We start from the raw sequence: 17,249 nt of genomic DNA, 5'->3' as shown, positions 1-17,249 counted from the left end.
GGACACACTGTGAAAGGGCGGAGGTGCTTTGATTGTTGTGAAGCAACTCTTTTTTTTCCTATTGAGAAAGGCGGCAATCTCCCCTCCTATTTTTTGTATTTACAGACATAGATTGTTGTTTGTATAGTGGAGACCTGCCTCTCTTCTTTGGTAGGATAAAAAAGTTTAGAAAGAAGGGCTGTAATTTAAAAAGTACAAAATCTTTTGTAACACTATACAATACTGTTCTAAAGCTTGGGTATCAGTTATTTTTTTTTTTTTTTTTTTTTTCTCGAAAGGACGTTAGTACTTTTATTCAGCAAGGATATGTTAAATTGTTAAAATGTTGTTACAAAAGATTTTGTTTTGAATAAATGCTGTTCTTATACAGTACAAGAAACAAGTAGCAAAGACGTCTTTCACCAAGTCTGTGCATGTCTTTTTGAACAAAAATATAGTTAAAAAACAGTTTTTGTAGTAACAACATTTTTTGAAAAAATTATTAAAATTTGAACTACCTGTTTTCTGTTTTTATACATCTTAATATATGTGGCAGTCAATGCTTAGGAAGTCCATTTCTCACATTAAGGTGGGGGGGAAAAGGTCTGATATAATTTAATTTAATGTATTCATCACAAAAAACCATGCTGTTTCAACAGGGGTAAATCATTGGTGTGTGTGTGTGTGTGTTTGTGTGTGTGTTGTGTGTGTGTGTGGTGTGTGTGTGGGTGTGTGTGTGGTGTGTGTGTGGTGTGTGGGTGTGTGTGTACATTTCATTACTTTAAATATAATAAACATCATCTTAAATAAATAAAATAAATAAATGTATTACTTATTTCAGGCTAGTTGCCAAGGTACAGTAGTCATTTCTCATTTCGTTTATTTACCTAAAATAAACTAAAGCTTAACAAAAAACTATGTTTAAATGGCTGAAGTTTTAACTAAAATTAAAATATGAAATATTGAAAGTATTAAAACATGTTATTTAAAACGTTATATTAAGATAACAGTGGTGTGGCAACAAAATTATGTCTGGTCTTGAAGATGTGAAGGGTTGAAGATGCTTTATATTGACTTCAGGTTCATAGAGAAACAATACCAAAAGGCCAGAAAAAAAAAGGGATGAGTCACTTTCTCTCCCAAGTGAGTTTTGAGGGAGCTGAGGGGCCCATAAATCGCATCTGGCTCTGCTGTTGGAATCCTTCACAGACAATTGCGTGCTGATCTCTTTGTTTATCGTCTTTTGTGTCTTCAGGTGCCAAAATTCTACTGAAGTGCTATTTTATAATAGAGACAGATAGATCTTTTCACCAGGTGCTGCCTTTAGTTTACAATCCCACCTTTGTAATACTACCACCTTCTGTCATGTGTGATTTAAATTGTGGGGGGTGGATTTCGTTATTCTGTATAGTATCTTAGCTTTTAATTCTTCATTTATGAATGAATAATAAATAATATATTATGCTGTGAGGGCTGGATATAGAATGATGATCATGTGATCAGTACAGTATATATGTGTGTTACAATACATACAACATTCAGATACATTTACATGTATATTTTTCTCTTTTTCTATTTTAGACTCACATACAGCCTAAAAGTGGGATCTGGAAAGAAAAACAAACACCTTCATATGCAAAGAGCACATCTCGGCTTTCTGTGACCTACAGGACAAAAAGACATCCTGCAAACACTTGAACTCTATCTACTCCACCCTCATATGTTTATTAATGATGTTAGAACAGACGCAATGCAGTGATGACCCACTGCGATGGAGGTCAATCATTGGAAAGTGGATGCAAATCTCAGCACAATTGGAAGAGTTTAGAACCTTCTAGAAACAGAACAGTGGTTCTTAACTATTTTGATTCAAAAGCTTCTCATTGTCCAACACAGTTTTCAATGCCTAAGGTAGGATATTTCTGCTATAATTATGACAAAGAGTGCTTGTTTTTAATCGTTTTATAAACATAAATGGGAAACAAGCAGAAGTAGTAAAAACGAGAGGGGGAAGATTTCTTGATGTTATGTATTTTAAGCATTTTATTAAAGTTTTAATTTATTAATAATATTATTATTATTCAGTGAATAAATAATCATATATTCAACCCTGAATAATTTTAAGTCATCTGTGGCCCCCTTTGAAGTTTTGTGAGGGCCCTTGTGGCTCTCGGCCCCTGGTTGAGAACCATTGATCTAGAATGTGAATATGAGTAAAGAGAACTCCTTCTTAGTCCTTTTTCTATAACTCCATATGAAAGAATATTGATATCTTTAAAAAAAAAAAAAAACGAGATTATTGGTAGCAATTGGTCCTTAGTGAAAATAGTAAGTAATGTCTGTGTTTCTAGAAAGAATGCTTCTGAACAAAACTAAACCAGCACTGACATCAAAAGATAGATGGTTTGTGCTCAGTTGAGTGATGCTTTCCAAATAATTACACGTAATTGGCCCTGTGGGCTGAACGCATGTGATTGACAGGTGATCTAGCCACTGACGAGATGCCATCAAAGGTGTCATGCCTGTATTTACTGACTGTGGTTCTGCTGGGCAAGTGCGCTGTGGTATTTCAGTGGCTCTCGGCCCACAAGCACCTATGTGGGTCAGATAACCTTCACGACCCCCGCAAAAACGGCTGCCGAGGCTCTCGAAGAACGACACGTTTAGTAATATCCGAAAGCATGCTCTGAACCCACACAATTTTCAAGTTCCTCATCAATGAGCCCAACAAATGTGAAAGAACAACACCCTTTCTTGTTCTCTCATAAGCACCAACCACAAGGAGTTTGATGCCCGCCAGGCAATCCGGGAGGACATGGGGAGATGAAAAACACATTTGGCGACGTTCGCATTTTGACGCTGTTCCTTCTTGGGTACAGCACTGAACCTGTCCTCAACCAGATGGTGGAACAAGAGAGCCAGATCTTCCATGACCTCCTAGTCGAGGAACTTTGTGGATTCCTACCACAATTTGACCCTGAAAGACTCTCATGGGCATGCGATGGGTGTCCTCGTTCTGCCCCCCTGCGCCAATGCGCAGTACGTCATGAAAAACAGAGACAGTGATATTTTTGTCAACATGGACAATTTAGTGTTTAACCTTCTGAGGCCCAACTCCAAACCAAGGCGACGCTTTTTCACAGGTCATGTGATAAACGGAGGACCCATACGTGACGTTCACAGCAAGTGGTTCATGTCCAGAGAGCTCTACCCTGATAGCAGGTACCCACCCTTTGCTCTGGCACTGGATACGTCTTCTCTGGAGACATTGCAGAGCTGATTTATAAGACCTCCCTCCATACAAGACTCCTACATCTGGAGGATGTGTATGTGGGACTGTGCCTGCGGAAACTAGGCATTCAGCCTTTCCAGAACGGTGGATTCAATCACTGGAAAATGACCTACAGTCTCTGCCGCTACCGAAAAGTCTTGACTGTACATCAGATCTCACCTGAGGAGATACTGAGAATATGGAATGATATGTCCAACAAGAAACATCTCAAATGCTAGCGTTTTTGCTTATATGTGATAATGAAAATATGGTTATGTATTGGTATTAACAGGACTGTTTGTGACCCTCCTGGTCTTATACAGCAATACAGTCTGTTACTTGCAACACAGACCACACTCATGAAACTGATGTCAGTCTGTAGAGCAATATGGCAGGTTCAAACTGGATTCACAAGGTATTTGCAATGGTTATAAACTGGATGTTTTTGGCCTTGCATATGTACCATTATTCATGTACCAGGCCGCTGTGAAATGCTTTATATAAATAATAGCAACTTTCACATGAACACAGTATTGTGAGAAGTAGCAGTGCATTGGTTACTATCCCAAATGGCTGTCATAAATGAATGAATGAATGAATGATGCATTTATATAGCGCTTTTTTGTGTATTGCTGTACACTCGCTATAAATCGATTTACTATCATGTGGAGGGATCCCTCCTCAGCCACCACCAGTGTGCAGCATCCACCTGGATGATGAGACGGCAGCCACAGTACAGCAGTGCCAGTACGCTCACCACACACCAGCTATATGTGGAGAGGAGAGAGAGTCATAGAGCCAATCAAGTGGATGGGGATTATTAGGAGGCCATGACTGACAAGGACCAGTGGTGGCAATTTGGCCAGGACACTGGGGTTACACACCTACTCTTTACGAGAAGTGTCATGGAATTTTTAATGACCACAGAGACTCAGGACCTCGGTTTAATCTCTCATCTGAAGAATGGTACTTTCTACAGTATAGTGTCCCCGTCACTATACTGGGGCATTAGGACCCACACAGACCAAAGGGTGAGCACCCCCTTCTGGTCTCACTAACACCTCTTCCAGCAGCAACCTAGTATTCCCAGGAGGTCTCCAATCCAGGTACTGACTAGGCTCAACCCTGCTTAGCTTCAATGGGCAACCAGTCTTGGGTTGCAGGGTGATATGACTGTGGCATAAACTACATTTATTCTGTATATCACTTAAAATGAATGATAACTAGAATAACCCATGAGAATGCATTTTTTATGTGTAGTTCAAGTCTTTGCAAAGCAGTAGAGCTCAGTTTTTATAACCGAGGGTAGGAATATTATTTAGCTTTTTTAGTTTACAATTAAATAAAGGATGCAAAAATAGATGGCATACACAATTTAATTTTGAGTGCAGTGCTCATTTTTTTGTAAAGGTGTTGTATCTTTTTTTTTTACAATTATTTAAATTGTATATTTTATTATGTTATTTTTTATGCTATTAATTCTGTAATTATTTACTTCATTTACTTTTTTCCCGTAGAGGTTTTGCACCAAAAATTTAATTTGTGACTATTTTCCAATCTGTCATTTATCATTAATTAATAGTTCTGAAAGTTACAGTATATTTTCATAGTAGGATTAACATATTATTTAAAAAAAAATGAATATTTAATTGCTCACAATGACCTCTTTAACATAAGGAGCTATGCAAAATACTTCAAGCGATTTGGCTAAATCAGAGAAACATGCTTAAACCAATCATCCAAGCATACTGTAACCCCATAACATCACTACGACAAAAATATTAAATTGTCACGTTTACAAATAGTAGGTACTTTGTATTTTTGATGACCATCTTGACATGCTGATGGATGAATGAAACAGGATGGGATTACATCTCTCAATATACATATTTTAATGATGTATCACAAATTACATATAGCACATGACAAGGCCATGCTGGGACCATGCACTTTATTTTGTATCTGAAAACTCATGGACAGGCTCGTTTTAACACTGTTAACTGTATATTTAATAAACATATCCAGTTTTTCTAAAATAAAAGTGTCACTGTAAAGGTGCCTCTATATTCATTCCAACACATATTTTATCCTTAAATGTAATCTGGAAGCAAACTGTCAGATAATTGTATGAATCCACTATGAATCTACTGTCAAATCAATAATTTTCAAAGTCAAATCAATTATTTTTCTACAAAGCCTACTTATCAAACTGTTTAACCTGTGGCATTCCATACAATCCAGCCATATCCTTTCCATCTATAAACTGTTTAACATTACTGCTACCTGTTGGCCAAGAAATGCCAAATCTACCTACAAAGAGATCCATCCATCCATTTATTCTCCAAATCAACTTTTTAAAAGGTAAAATTGGTGTTAGCAAAAATCCCAGTGAATCAACATGAACCTCTTTCTTGAATCTGTGTCAGGAAATCTTTCACCCTCATGCAAAATTCTTGATAAAATCTATCATTGTAAAATTATATAAAAATTGAACACTTATAAAATTGTATTCCCTAGAATCGTCATTCCAAGATAAAATATTTCCATATTGTCATCAAGGCTGCTCATTGCCAGTTGCTTACACAATGTTCTTCCCTGAGGTGCTGTATGGTTGTGTTATGGAGGGGTGGGAGGAGTTTGATTTCAGGGAGGAGGAGCCTGAGCCTGAATGGCTCCGTCTGTGTCTGTCCAAGCTCCGGAGGAATGAGAGAGGGCTACAGCGACGGTTTTCCAGTCCTACATGGGTGCTGACCTGAGACGGACTCAGGCTGAGCCTATGATTCTGAGCTCTGGACTCGTACTCTTCTGCTGATGTCTTCTTGTAGCTAAGAGAGAGATGGAAATATATTAACAGAGTGTCTAAGCATCATGGGAAGGCGAATAAGAAAAATGAAGAGCTCTGTTTCAAAGCCCACTGAGTGGAATATGGGCAACTATCCTCCAGGACAGTATCCTTATGTCATAATTTACAGTATTTTAATTAGTGTACATCATGTGAAAGACCCAAAGACAAATTCCTCGTACATGTATACAAACAGTACTTGGCAATAAACCTTATTCTGATTCTGAAATCACTTTTACTTAAATAACTAGAAGAATTAAGTGAAGTATATGGTAAAAACTGTTTCCACCACTACAACCCAGTGCATTCATAACTACAATACTAAATTAAAATATGATAACGAATACCAGTTTGCAAAATCAACCAGCATTACAGACTGATCTTGTACAGCTAAAACAGCTAAGTGGCTGACACATTCACTTTTACATTAAAATATGGTGGAATATAGACTGGTGTTAGCATGTTGCTAAGCTAACACCTGATGCAAAAAGATACAAAAAAAAATTAAATAAAAGAAAAAAACTTTCAGATGTTACCACATTATGCACATTTTAGGTTACCTAACAAAACATATTATTCAGTGCAGCTTATAAGGCAGTATAATTTCCTGCCTGCTGTTTAAAACATCCATTGTGTCAGGACTCCTATGATGCCTAAATGGGCAATACTCTTGGCTTTGAAACAGGGCTATAAAGTGTTCAGTGATGTGTGCAGGTAGAATGTGAAGACTTTATCACAGTGTAGTGTATGTGCACTCACAGTCGCAGCAGTAGAGAGGAGAGCACAACTGAGACAGATGAAGCTGCCATCGCAGCAGAGCCCATCCATGGCTGCAGTACCATCCCAACCGGCATGAACACACCTGAAAATCAGACTCAAACCAGTAAACCACATCCATACATTACAGAATGCACTCAGTACTCGCTCGTGTCAGAAAACACTTGTAACAATTATGGTTGGTTCTGTTTACCTGCTGCAATAGGGATGCCAATCAAGTTGTAAACGAGAGCAAACACAAAGTTTATCCGGATTCTCTGCACTGTCTTTTTAGACAACTCGATACTGGCCACCACATCCAGTAAATCATTCTGCATCAACAAAAACACTTAATGAAGGACTGAACTTTTTATTTTGTTGTTATTTTATAGAATCACACCTTTTTTTCCTGATAAATAAACTCTCTCACCCGTATAAGGACAATATCTGCTGCTTCAATTGCTACATCTGTACCCGTTCCTATGGCAATGCCCAGATCAGCATGTGCAAGAGCAGGTGAATCATTGACTCCATCGCCCACCATTGCAACTTTCAGACCTCGTTCCTGCAATTCCTGGACTTTTGCCACTTTATGGGAGGGCAAGACTTCCGCAAACACCTTTCTTATGCCCACCTGTATAACGAAACAGTGTACAAATGCAAACTGGATGGCTTTTCTATTAGTAACTTTGTGGTTCAATTTTGCAGAAAAAAAAAGCTGTTGTCAGTGAAGCGATTTATGAAGCATATTTTACAAAAAAAAAGTAACTTTCAAACCAAGTAGATTTTTTTTTTTTTTTTGGTCAACACAGCAAATTAATGTGACCAACTTTTGTGAAATCTCCCTAGGAAAATCTTTTGTACGGAGCCCTTCACATGACATGCAAGAAAAATTAAATAAATCGTGCACACTATTTACTAATTCGTTCCCTCGATGTAGCCTACTAAAACATTCACACGATTACTATTTTGTTCCCTCGATTAGCTAAATTGTGCACACAATTTACTTATTCGTTCTCTCGGTTTATAAATCGTGTGCATGATTTAGCAAATCGAGGGAACGAATTAGTAAATCGTGCACACGATTTAGCCTACAATTTTTTTACTGCATGCTGTGTGCGGGGCTCTGTACTTTTGCCTTCACGTGAAATTCCTAAAATATCGAATTGTCTGTGCCAAACAACAGTAAATGTACGGTAAAATTTTGCATGCAAAAAAATTATTCAGTGCTCATAGAAAAGTCACTTTCAAACTAAGCAGCTTTCTGTTGGTCAGTGTGATGAATTTACAGGACCAACTTGAACATTAGCTAAATCTGTTTTTTTACTATTTTATATGGTAGGCAAAATGCAAATGTGCATGTACTGTATGTACATGCACCTGTGTGGCGATGGCCCGGGCTGTGCGTCTGTTGTCTCCAGTGATCATAAAGACCTCTATTCCCATACTGCTCAGGGTGTGAACAGCTAGAGCCGACTCTGCCTTCACTGTGTCTGCCACAGCTAACATAGCACACAGCACACCTGAGAAACAGAGACAGAAAGACAGAGAACTGGTAGGATAAATGGTGATCTTGATCTTTTGAAATAAAAAGCTTGACATAAATAATAGTTTGACAAATAATAACAAAACTAGAATAGGACATTATACTAACATTATATCATATGTGGACAGTGGATAGGTGAAAAAAAGTATGATACTACACCTTTAAAAAAAATAGATACACTAACAAGTTTTTTTGATATTTAAATTCTTTTAGACAAAACATAACGTACCATCGATGGCCACAAGTATGGCTGTCTGTCCTTTAGTCTCGTGGCTGCTCATGGCATCATCCACATCAGCCGCGACCTCCAAACCATTCCTCATCATCCACTGTCTGTTCCCAATCAAAACAGAGTATGAAGGGCTCTCTGAAAAAAACACACATAAAACATAAATCTGTACTGTATCTCTGTCTTCATACATTAAGAGTTTAATTCATTCAAGGAAATCTGAGCCACAATAACTTGGAAATAAATGAGAAAAGCGGACATATCATGGAAAACACCCATGTAACACTAAAAACTGCAGTAATAGCTGCTGAAAACTCATCTTTGCGATCATAGGAATATATTACAATTTAAAATATATTAAAATAGAAATCAGTAATCTTGTAAGCTGTAATAATATTTAACAATGTAACTGTTTTTACTGTATTTCTCATCAAATAAATACAGTCTTGGTAGTGTAAAAAGCATTATTAAGTTATTGAATTATTAATGATATATAAAATAATACTATATGTGGAAAAAAATAAACTGCTTCAAAAGATTAGAAAAGGACCTTTTAAAGGAAAAAAGATTTAATAATGCACAGAGCAATAAACAAAACTCACGCTAGGGGGCAACAAAAACACATTTACCTTACCTGACCCTGAATTTGTCTCTGTGTCTGCCACTAGGCTGCTCTCATCTGTGGTGGCTCCTTGGAGGGCGACAAAAAATGGTGTTTGCTTTGCATGGGATGTGTTTATTTCTTGTGTCTTTGGGCTGTTCTGCAGCAGATTCTCAATGCTGGAGACTTTACAGCTGATTCCACAGCCAGGAACAGCCTGGAAGTCATGGCAGTAGCCCAGAGTTTCTATTCCCAACTCCTACAGAGAGACAGATTTAGAAGCAGACAAACCCATTTAGAAACCTCCTTCAACACCTAAGAGCAGTATTATTTATTTAAACAGATGGTTTCATCAGAACTGGACCTGAATTTCGGAAAGTTTTGTATGTATGGCACATAATGCCCAAAGGCTGCATCATATGAAATGGTACTGAAGTTTCAAAGTTTGTTGTGTCTGCTGGTTTATCCAAACCTCTTTGCAATGCTTGGCCACAGCCATGCCCAACGGGTGTTCACTGCTGGCCTCAGCGGTGCCCACCACAGCCAGAACTGTCCGAAGAGGAAGCCTTGCTCTGTCCCACAGGACCAGTACTCTGGTCACCTGCGGCACACCATTAGTGATGGTGCCCGTCTTATCAAACATAACAGCCCCAACCTGCAGGAACAGCAGGGAAGAGAGTCAAATTACAACAAACTATCCAGTAAATCCTGAAAGAATCTGAACATTTTTGTCTAAGCTATATTCGTAACGGCATCCTATCACTCTGTATATGAATACAGATACATTGGAAGTAAAATAGAATAAAGAATGTTGTCAAATAATAGATATATATTAATTATTAAAAATTATATTATAAATATTATATGTATTTTTGATACTATGCTTGATTTTTATACACCAGGGTTATTTGTTTGTTAACTAAAACTAAAACTGAACCTAAAATTAAAACCACAAAAAAATTATAATAATTTTCATTACTTAAAATATAAGAAACGTTAACTGAAATAAAATATGATGTAAAATAACTAAAACAACTAAAACTGAAATGAAAATTAATAAAAGATATGTGAAACTAATAAAAATAACATGCCAAAAACATGCAACATAAATACTAAAACTTTAACTAAAATTAAAATGAAAAAAGAAAATATAAACGGATTTAAAGTATTACTAAAACTGATTAAAAAAAATTGTATCTCAATGATGCTAACACTGGACACACACTACCATTTAAAAGTTTGTGGTCAGTAGGATTTTAAATGTTAATGTTTATGAAAAATAAAAATGAGTAAATAAAGTTTTTGAAAGAAGAAAATAAGTTGTCTCTTATGCTCACCAATGCTGCATTTATATGACCGAAACGGTAAAAAATAGTAATATGTGAAATATGACATAGAAATAACTCTTTTCTATTTTAACATATTTTAAAATATAATTTATTTCTGTGATGGCACAGCTGAATTTTCAACAGCCATTTCTCTAGCCTTCAATGTCACATGATCCTTCAGAAATCATTTTAATATGCTGATGTGAAAGAAAAAAGCTACTTAAATCTTTATGGAATCCATGATAAATTTCAATAATTTTTTGATGAAAGAAGATTTTAAATCACTTTATTTGTTTATTTAGCTAGTTAGTTAGTTACTAACAATGTAAAAATGTTTACTACGATCACTTTAATGCATACCTGTTGAATACAAGTATCAATTTCTTTAAAAAAAAAAAAAAAACTTACTGGCCCCAAACTTTTAAACAGTAGTGTTTATACAGTAGATACATTGTACAAAAAATATCCAGCAACATTTCTACAGATCCCACTACTGCTAGGATGTCAGCCTAATAAATACAGACTCAAAAGAAGGATGTATGGTTGAGCATTGCCTTGTGGGCCATCTCCAGAGGTTCTCCTCCCTTTATGAGAATGCCATTCTGAGCTCCCACCCCTGTGCCCACCATAACAGCAGTGGGGGTCGCCAGACCCAGAGAACAGGGACATGCGATGGACAGAACCGTGATGGAGGCCTGGAACGCGAAGCGAACGATCACCTCTGTTCGGGGGATGTTTTGGTTGTAACCCTGTGAAGATCATATTATTTTAAAGACGTTTCCTGTTTTTTTTTTTACACAGATCTATCTGTAATAAAGGTTGCATTTACACATCATTCTTGAATTATTGTACTCACAGGGAAATACTTTGCCACAACTTCAAAGTCCAGAAAGCCAATGATCAGCCATGCAACTACTGTCAGCACGGAGATCACCACAATGAACGGAACGAAATAGCCACTCAGTTTGTCTGCTAACTGCTGAATCGGTGCCTGCAAAGAAAAAAGGACATCCCAATTCTAACATTGCATAATAATAGCTTTTAATCAAAAGGTAGAGGAGAAACATGACTATGTACTGCCAAATTTAACATGTGACTGGATGTTATTAATTAAATGTATTATTCTCTTCTGTTCTCACAAAGCACAGATAATTATACAAAAATCATTTTATTTATCTCTCTCTCTCTTATGCTATCTCTCAAAAGCCTGTTTAGATGAATTATGAATACATATTTGAATAGATTATCAACTGTAGTAAAAATGAAACTGAAAAGTAAAAGTAAATGTGAAAGTAAACTTGCTTTTCTATGCATGTGCATGTATATTAAAAAGAAAATTGCTGAGAAAACGAGAGTTCAAATAGCTGATAGAAACAGCACAATAGTCCACATGACTCCATTAATTGATGTTTATGTTAATGTTTAAAGTAATGTTTGTATGGACTGTATTGTTTAAAGTTTAAATGTCATGATGAAGGATTTATTTATTACAAACTAAAGCTTTTCCGCTTCATAAGATGGATGGGTGGATTATTTGTGGTTTATGATGTTTCTATCAGCTGTTTGGCCTCTCATTCTGACAGCACTCATTCACTGCAGAGGAAGTGATGTAATGCAAAATTTCTCCAAATCTGTTCCGAAAAATAAACAAACTCACCTATATCTTGGATGTTCATAAATGTTCAAGTGAACTATTTCTTTAAGGGTGTTCACACTTATGTTCACTCTTTGCAAAACACTAAAAGTTACAATACAAATATCTATCTACTAAATTCATCAGTTTCACTCATTCAAACCCATATAAAATCTTTGTCCACAATGAAGTAGAGATGCTCTTCAATCTAAAACATTCTATATACTATATATTTCTTTAATTAAATCTCAACCTTTGATATGATAAGAAGACCTTTTTTAATGTTACATTCAATTTAATTGTAAGCTTTCCATAAACTCATGAACCCCCTGCAGTTCCCTCACAACCCCTGCTCTAAAAGGTATGTTTGTGCATATGTGTGTGTGTGTGTGTGTGTGTGTGTGTGTGTGTGTGTGTGTGTGTGTGTGTGTGTGTGTGTGTGTGTGTGTGTGTGTGTGTGTGTGTGTGTGTGTGTCTGTGTTTTATGTTTGTGCTCATGAGTTACCTTTGATGTCTGGGCCTCTTCCACTAGTTTAACTATCTGGCTGAGCGTGGTCTCTGCCCCTACATGTGTGGCTTCCACCAACAGAGCTCCATGAGCATTAATAGAGCCTGCAATCACACAACTGCCTGGTTTCTTAATGACCGGCATTGGCTCCCCTGGAATGACAAATAGACATTCAGTTAGGACTTCAGATTCGTATCCATCAGGCAGCTTTGGACCTTTGGGCCAATATAATGCCAGTGTAACTAATGAACATGATAGATCCCTAGGAAAAAGCAGAATAAGCCAAAGAGGAGGTGAAGCCAGAAACCACTCTAAATGAAAAATGTACTCTTCAATAAAGATGATTTGTGATTAAGATTAATTTTTACTCCTTTCCTATCCCAGCTTAAGATGCACACTTTGCCTTGAAATGAAAACCAACATGACATTTTGCAGCTTCCCCTTTTCAAGGTAAATCACTCGGAATACCCAAAGTATGTACTATCACACTGTTTACAAATGTAGACAGATTTAACATCCTAAACCACACAAACCCCCGCTGACTGAGTCAAAGTCTTACCAGTGATAAGGGACTCATCTGCCATAGACGTGCCTTCAATGACCTTGCCGTCAACAGGGAATCCCCCTGGTGCCACCTTTACCACGTCTCCTCTCTGCACCAGCTCCACAGAAACCCGCTCTTCTCTGACACATGACAGCAAACTGACAGTTAAGCCTTGAGCAACGCAGCACACACATCAATCAACACCATTCAGAGTTCTGAGGTTCTGCTAGATCTAATGAAATTTATTTATGCCAAGGGTGCTCAATCCTGCTCCTTTGAGAGCCGAACTCTATTGCAGAGGTCAACAACTGAAGTGCCATCCCATCTGGTCACTCTGCGCCAATGCAGTTTATTGTGTATTTTTGTTGCTCTTTGCACTCTTAACAATTATTTGTACATGAGGTAAATTTGAAAAATATATATTCTATTATATTGCATATACTGAAGTCAGTTTTATTTGTGGATGTTTGAAAGCAGCTTTACAAAATATACTGCAGTAAAAATGTCTCAAATTGCCTGTAAATTCCTTATTTTATTACAATTAATAATATGAATAAAACCTATTCAGGATTCAGTAAGATTTTTGAATGATTATCATTCAATTAATCAAAAGTGACAGTAAAGAACATTTGTAATAATTCATTAAAATTAAAGTTCCTTGAGCACAAAATCAGCATATTAGTCTGAGTTATTGAAATTGGTTATAATATTTCACAATATTACAGTTTTCACTGTATTTCTATCAAATAAATGCAGCCTAGGCAAAAAGAGACTTCTTCCAAAAATATTAAAACTTCTTTACTTTGTGTAAAAATAGTGTAATAATAATTTTTGCTTGTATTCTTTTCATTTATAAATAAACATTTTGAATCTCTTTTAAAATGCAATGCTTAAATCTTGTTTCGATAATAATTAAAAATGTTGTAAGGGATTTTTATTTATTTGTAATTTTCTTGGAATATTGCACATACAATGTACAATGTCCCTAATATCTGGCAGATGTCATTGAAATAAGTGTCCTGGGAAATCATAGCTGTCTCTGTGACAGCCCTCTGTACACAGAAAATAAGGAGTCAGAGAAGTAGTGCTTATTTTTGTCAGAAATGCTTTCTGCCTGTCCTGCCTGTCAATTATTTTGTGCATTCGCACAAAAGCAAAATCGAATTATTAGTTCACTAATGAGCTTGTTGAGCACCCCTGAAAAATAGCTAGTTTCCAACTAAAAGCTCATATAATGACTTCTGTATAGGGTGAAGTGAACCTGATGATGGTGTTGTCTCTGCCCAGGGACACTATAGTGGCATCTGTGGCCTGAAGTGACATCAGTTTAGCCAGAGCCTCAGATGTTTTACTCTACAAGGACAAAATAAAAGCAAAAAAAAATCCAGTTTTTTTTCTCATCCAGGCAAGACTTAAATGGCAAGCCCACAGACACAGTTTGGGCTTATGAGCACTTGTTTTTTGTTTACTGAGACTGCTGCATCATTATTTGAATTCATTGTTTATTGCCGGTTTGTTGTACAGTAAGGTTATAATCTATTTTCAGATAAACACCCACCTTAATGGCATACATAATATACTTTATATACTTTAGCTACTAATATGTACCTTATTCTAACTTTTTTTTTACTATAAAGATGCTATACATACTGAAACTATAAAAACATGTGTATTATCAAAGCACAAGTTGCTGGATATTTTGTGGCTGTTATTGTTACAGTTCAGAGCAGCTTGAGGAAGCTCCTCAGACCTGCAAAGAGCAATTCATTATTTCAGAATTTTTATAACATAATGATAGCTCTGTCACATGAAGCATGTCAATGAATGCATGACAGAGAGATCACAGCAGCAGTCATACAGTAGTAAACACATGGTCATAAACCACTGCTTCTGCTGTATGAAATAACCATTTTCCATTATAATGATGCACACTAGTGCTGTGATATATTGCCTTATCAGCTTGCTATTAAATTAGACTGTATGGGACATATCAAGATAAGTGGATATTATAATATCTATAATGTCTTCTTTCAAGAAAAAGCTGCACCTGTTAATATTTCAAAATGCATATTTACTCTACCATTAACATATTAGGCTGATACACCATGATGTTTCCTACTTTGATGTAAACTAATGATAAAAAGTTTAACTTGATAACATGTTTCAAACATCAACCAAGATGTGCTTCCTCTCAGTTATTATAATGCATTAACTATTGTCAAAAACTTCGTTTTGTCACTGTCTTGATAAGCTAATAAAAAAGAGAGACTGATCATTCGACTGCCATAAGCAGCCTACTGTATATTTGAGTATTTTTGTCGTTCTTTTACCTTAGCAACATGCTCCAGCCAGCGTCCTAGTGCGATGAACACAAAAAGCATCGGAGGAGTGTCAAAAAATGTCAGAGGACTCTGTTTGGCTCCTTCAATCATGGCTACGATCAGCACTATGAATGAATACATGTATGCAATGGTGGTCGCCAAGACTATGAGCACATCCATGTTGGCTACACCATGTCTTAGCGAACGGTACGCTTGTATGTAGAAGTAACGGCCACCTACAAACTGAATGAGAAATAAAGGAGAACCAGAAAAAAAGAGAGAAAATATATATTATCAGTTAGTCGTTGGTTGTCATTCAAACTATTATGTATGACTTTAATGGGATAATTATTACACAGTAAAACATTTCTAATATAAAATAGCACCAGTAATGGACACTAAATCTAAATCACTAAATATCTAATCAATTGCAGATTCATTCTGGAATGAAACTAATGAGTCATTGAATCATTTACTCAACCAATTTGTACCAAAGCTTTGTGTGGAATCATTTTCCCTGGCAAACTGCTGTATTAAGGCACATGTATAATTAATGCTATTCTTTTGAATGTTCTATTCATCAAAGAATCCTTAAAAAAAAAAGTATCATGGTTTCCAAAAAATATGTTGCTTGAGCAGCAAATCAGCATATTAGAATGATTTCTGAAGGATCATATGACACTTAAGACTGGAGTAATGATGCCAAAATTTTAGCTTTGCATCACAGGAATAAATAACATATTCTTATATATTTATATTCTTCTTAATCATCTTTTTTTGTTTTTTAGAAATTACATAACTACTATAAGCGATACTACACTAAATCCTACTTCAGAGGTAACAAAAACTACCTGCATAAAACACATGAAAAAACAGATTATTGTGCACACTGTAGTCTTGAATATATTCTGTTGAAATTTTGTATGAGAACCTTCTATGCCCACATAAATTAGGCAATTATTAATGAATGAGACTCAACTTCTTCTATAACCTGCAGTGGAAGTACCTGAACAGGTGTGCAAAGCAGGAAGAAGGCCAAGTTAATGATGGAGAGACCAGGTAGGATGTTCTGGTCCACAGGCATGGAACCACCATGTTCCTTGTGTTGACTGTCCATTACCATCATGTAAATCATCAGACCCATCACAGGGATCCCAAACACCAGGCTGAACAGAAACGAATGCTTCCATCTGTAGGTATAGAGCAGTTTACACTATAACTTATAGTAATACAAATACTTACTCACTCTCTGACACACACACACACACAGAAGTGAGTGAGGTTAAATTTAAAAAAGATACTTGCTGCCGAATTTCCTGTTGGTGGTCCAGTGTGTTGTTCAATCCCCTCATTTTTTGTTAAAGACCACACCAAAACCCAAACCCTTGAGAACAGAGAAAGAACAGATAAATCAACTGAACGAATAAGAAAACAACAATGATATTTAAAACCTAATTAAAACATCATCCTTCTTAAAGATATAAATATAATTTTACCTCAATGATTCGGACGATATCTCTAGAGCCAATCAAATCCGGGTCAAACTTCACATGAGCTTTGTTTGTCGCCAAAGCAACAGAGGCTTCCAGTATTCCCTTTGTCCTCATAAGTTTGCTTTCAATGTTATGGACACAGGAAGCACATGTCATACCGGTGACCTGATGAAATATCTGTGTCAAGACTGAAATCCA

The 17,249-nt window shown here is 36.4% G+C and overlaps 1 protein-coding gene and 1 pseudogene across 1 annotated transcript; one reads left to right on the top strand and one right to left on the bottom strand.

Moving 5' to 3' along the window:
* Positions 1 to 2,118: 2,118 nt before the first annotated feature.
* LOC109092499 lies at positions 2,119 to 3,633 on the top strand (annotated as a pseudogene).
* A 1,417-nt stretch (positions 3,634 to 5,050) lies between these two features.
* Positions 5,051 to 16,899, bottom strand: LOC122144228 (copper-transporting ATPase 2-like). Its single transcript, XM_042754961.1, has 15 exons — positions 16,565 to 16,899; positions 15,568 to 15,801; positions 14,499 to 14,590; positions 13,253 to 13,377; positions 12,691 to 12,845; positions 11,409 to 11,543; positions 11,107 to 11,301; positions 9,697 to 9,879; positions 9,258 to 9,483; positions 8,624 to 8,761; positions 8,229 to 8,371; positions 7,279 to 7,482; positions 7,063 to 7,180; positions 6,852 to 6,954; positions 5,051 to 6,075 (listed from the first exon to the last, which is right to left on the bottom strand). Exons 1-15 carry the CDS (start codon positions 16,700 to 16,702, stop codon positions 5,829 to 5,831), a joined length of 2,436 nt encoding a protein of 811 aa, XP_042610895.1. The 5' UTR covers positions 16,703 to 16,899; the 3' UTR covers positions 5,051 to 5,828.
* Between the last annotated feature and the right edge of the window lie 350 nt (positions 16,900 to 17,249).

This window comes from Cyprinus carpio, unplaced genomic scaffold (assembly GCF_018340385.1).
Source record: "Cyprinus carpio isolate SPL01 unplaced genomic scaffold, ASM1834038v1 S000006624, whole genome shotgun sequence".
Lineage (NCBI taxonomy): Eukaryota > Metazoa > Chordata > Actinopteri > Cypriniformes > Cyprinidae > Cyprinus > Cyprinus carpio.
This window is presented reverse-complemented; position numbering and strand designations above follow the sequence as displayed.

What these genes read in the sequence shown, in the direction of transcription:
- LOC122144228 (XM_042754961.1), bottom strand. Translation starts at nt 16,702, where the DNA reads ATGGGTCTGATGATTTACATGATGGTAATGGACAGTCAACACAAGGAA. An exon ending in AGAGACAACACCATCATCAG is followed by an intron (nt 13,378 to 14,498) that starts GTTCACTTCACC and finishes GTCATGTGTCAG; the next exon opens with AGAAGAGCGGGTTTCTGTGG. An exon ending in AAGAGGCCCAGACATCAAAG is followed by an intron (nt 11,544 to 12,690) that starts GTAACTCATGAG and finishes TTTTCTTTGCAG; the next exon opens with GCACCGATTCAGCAGTTAGC.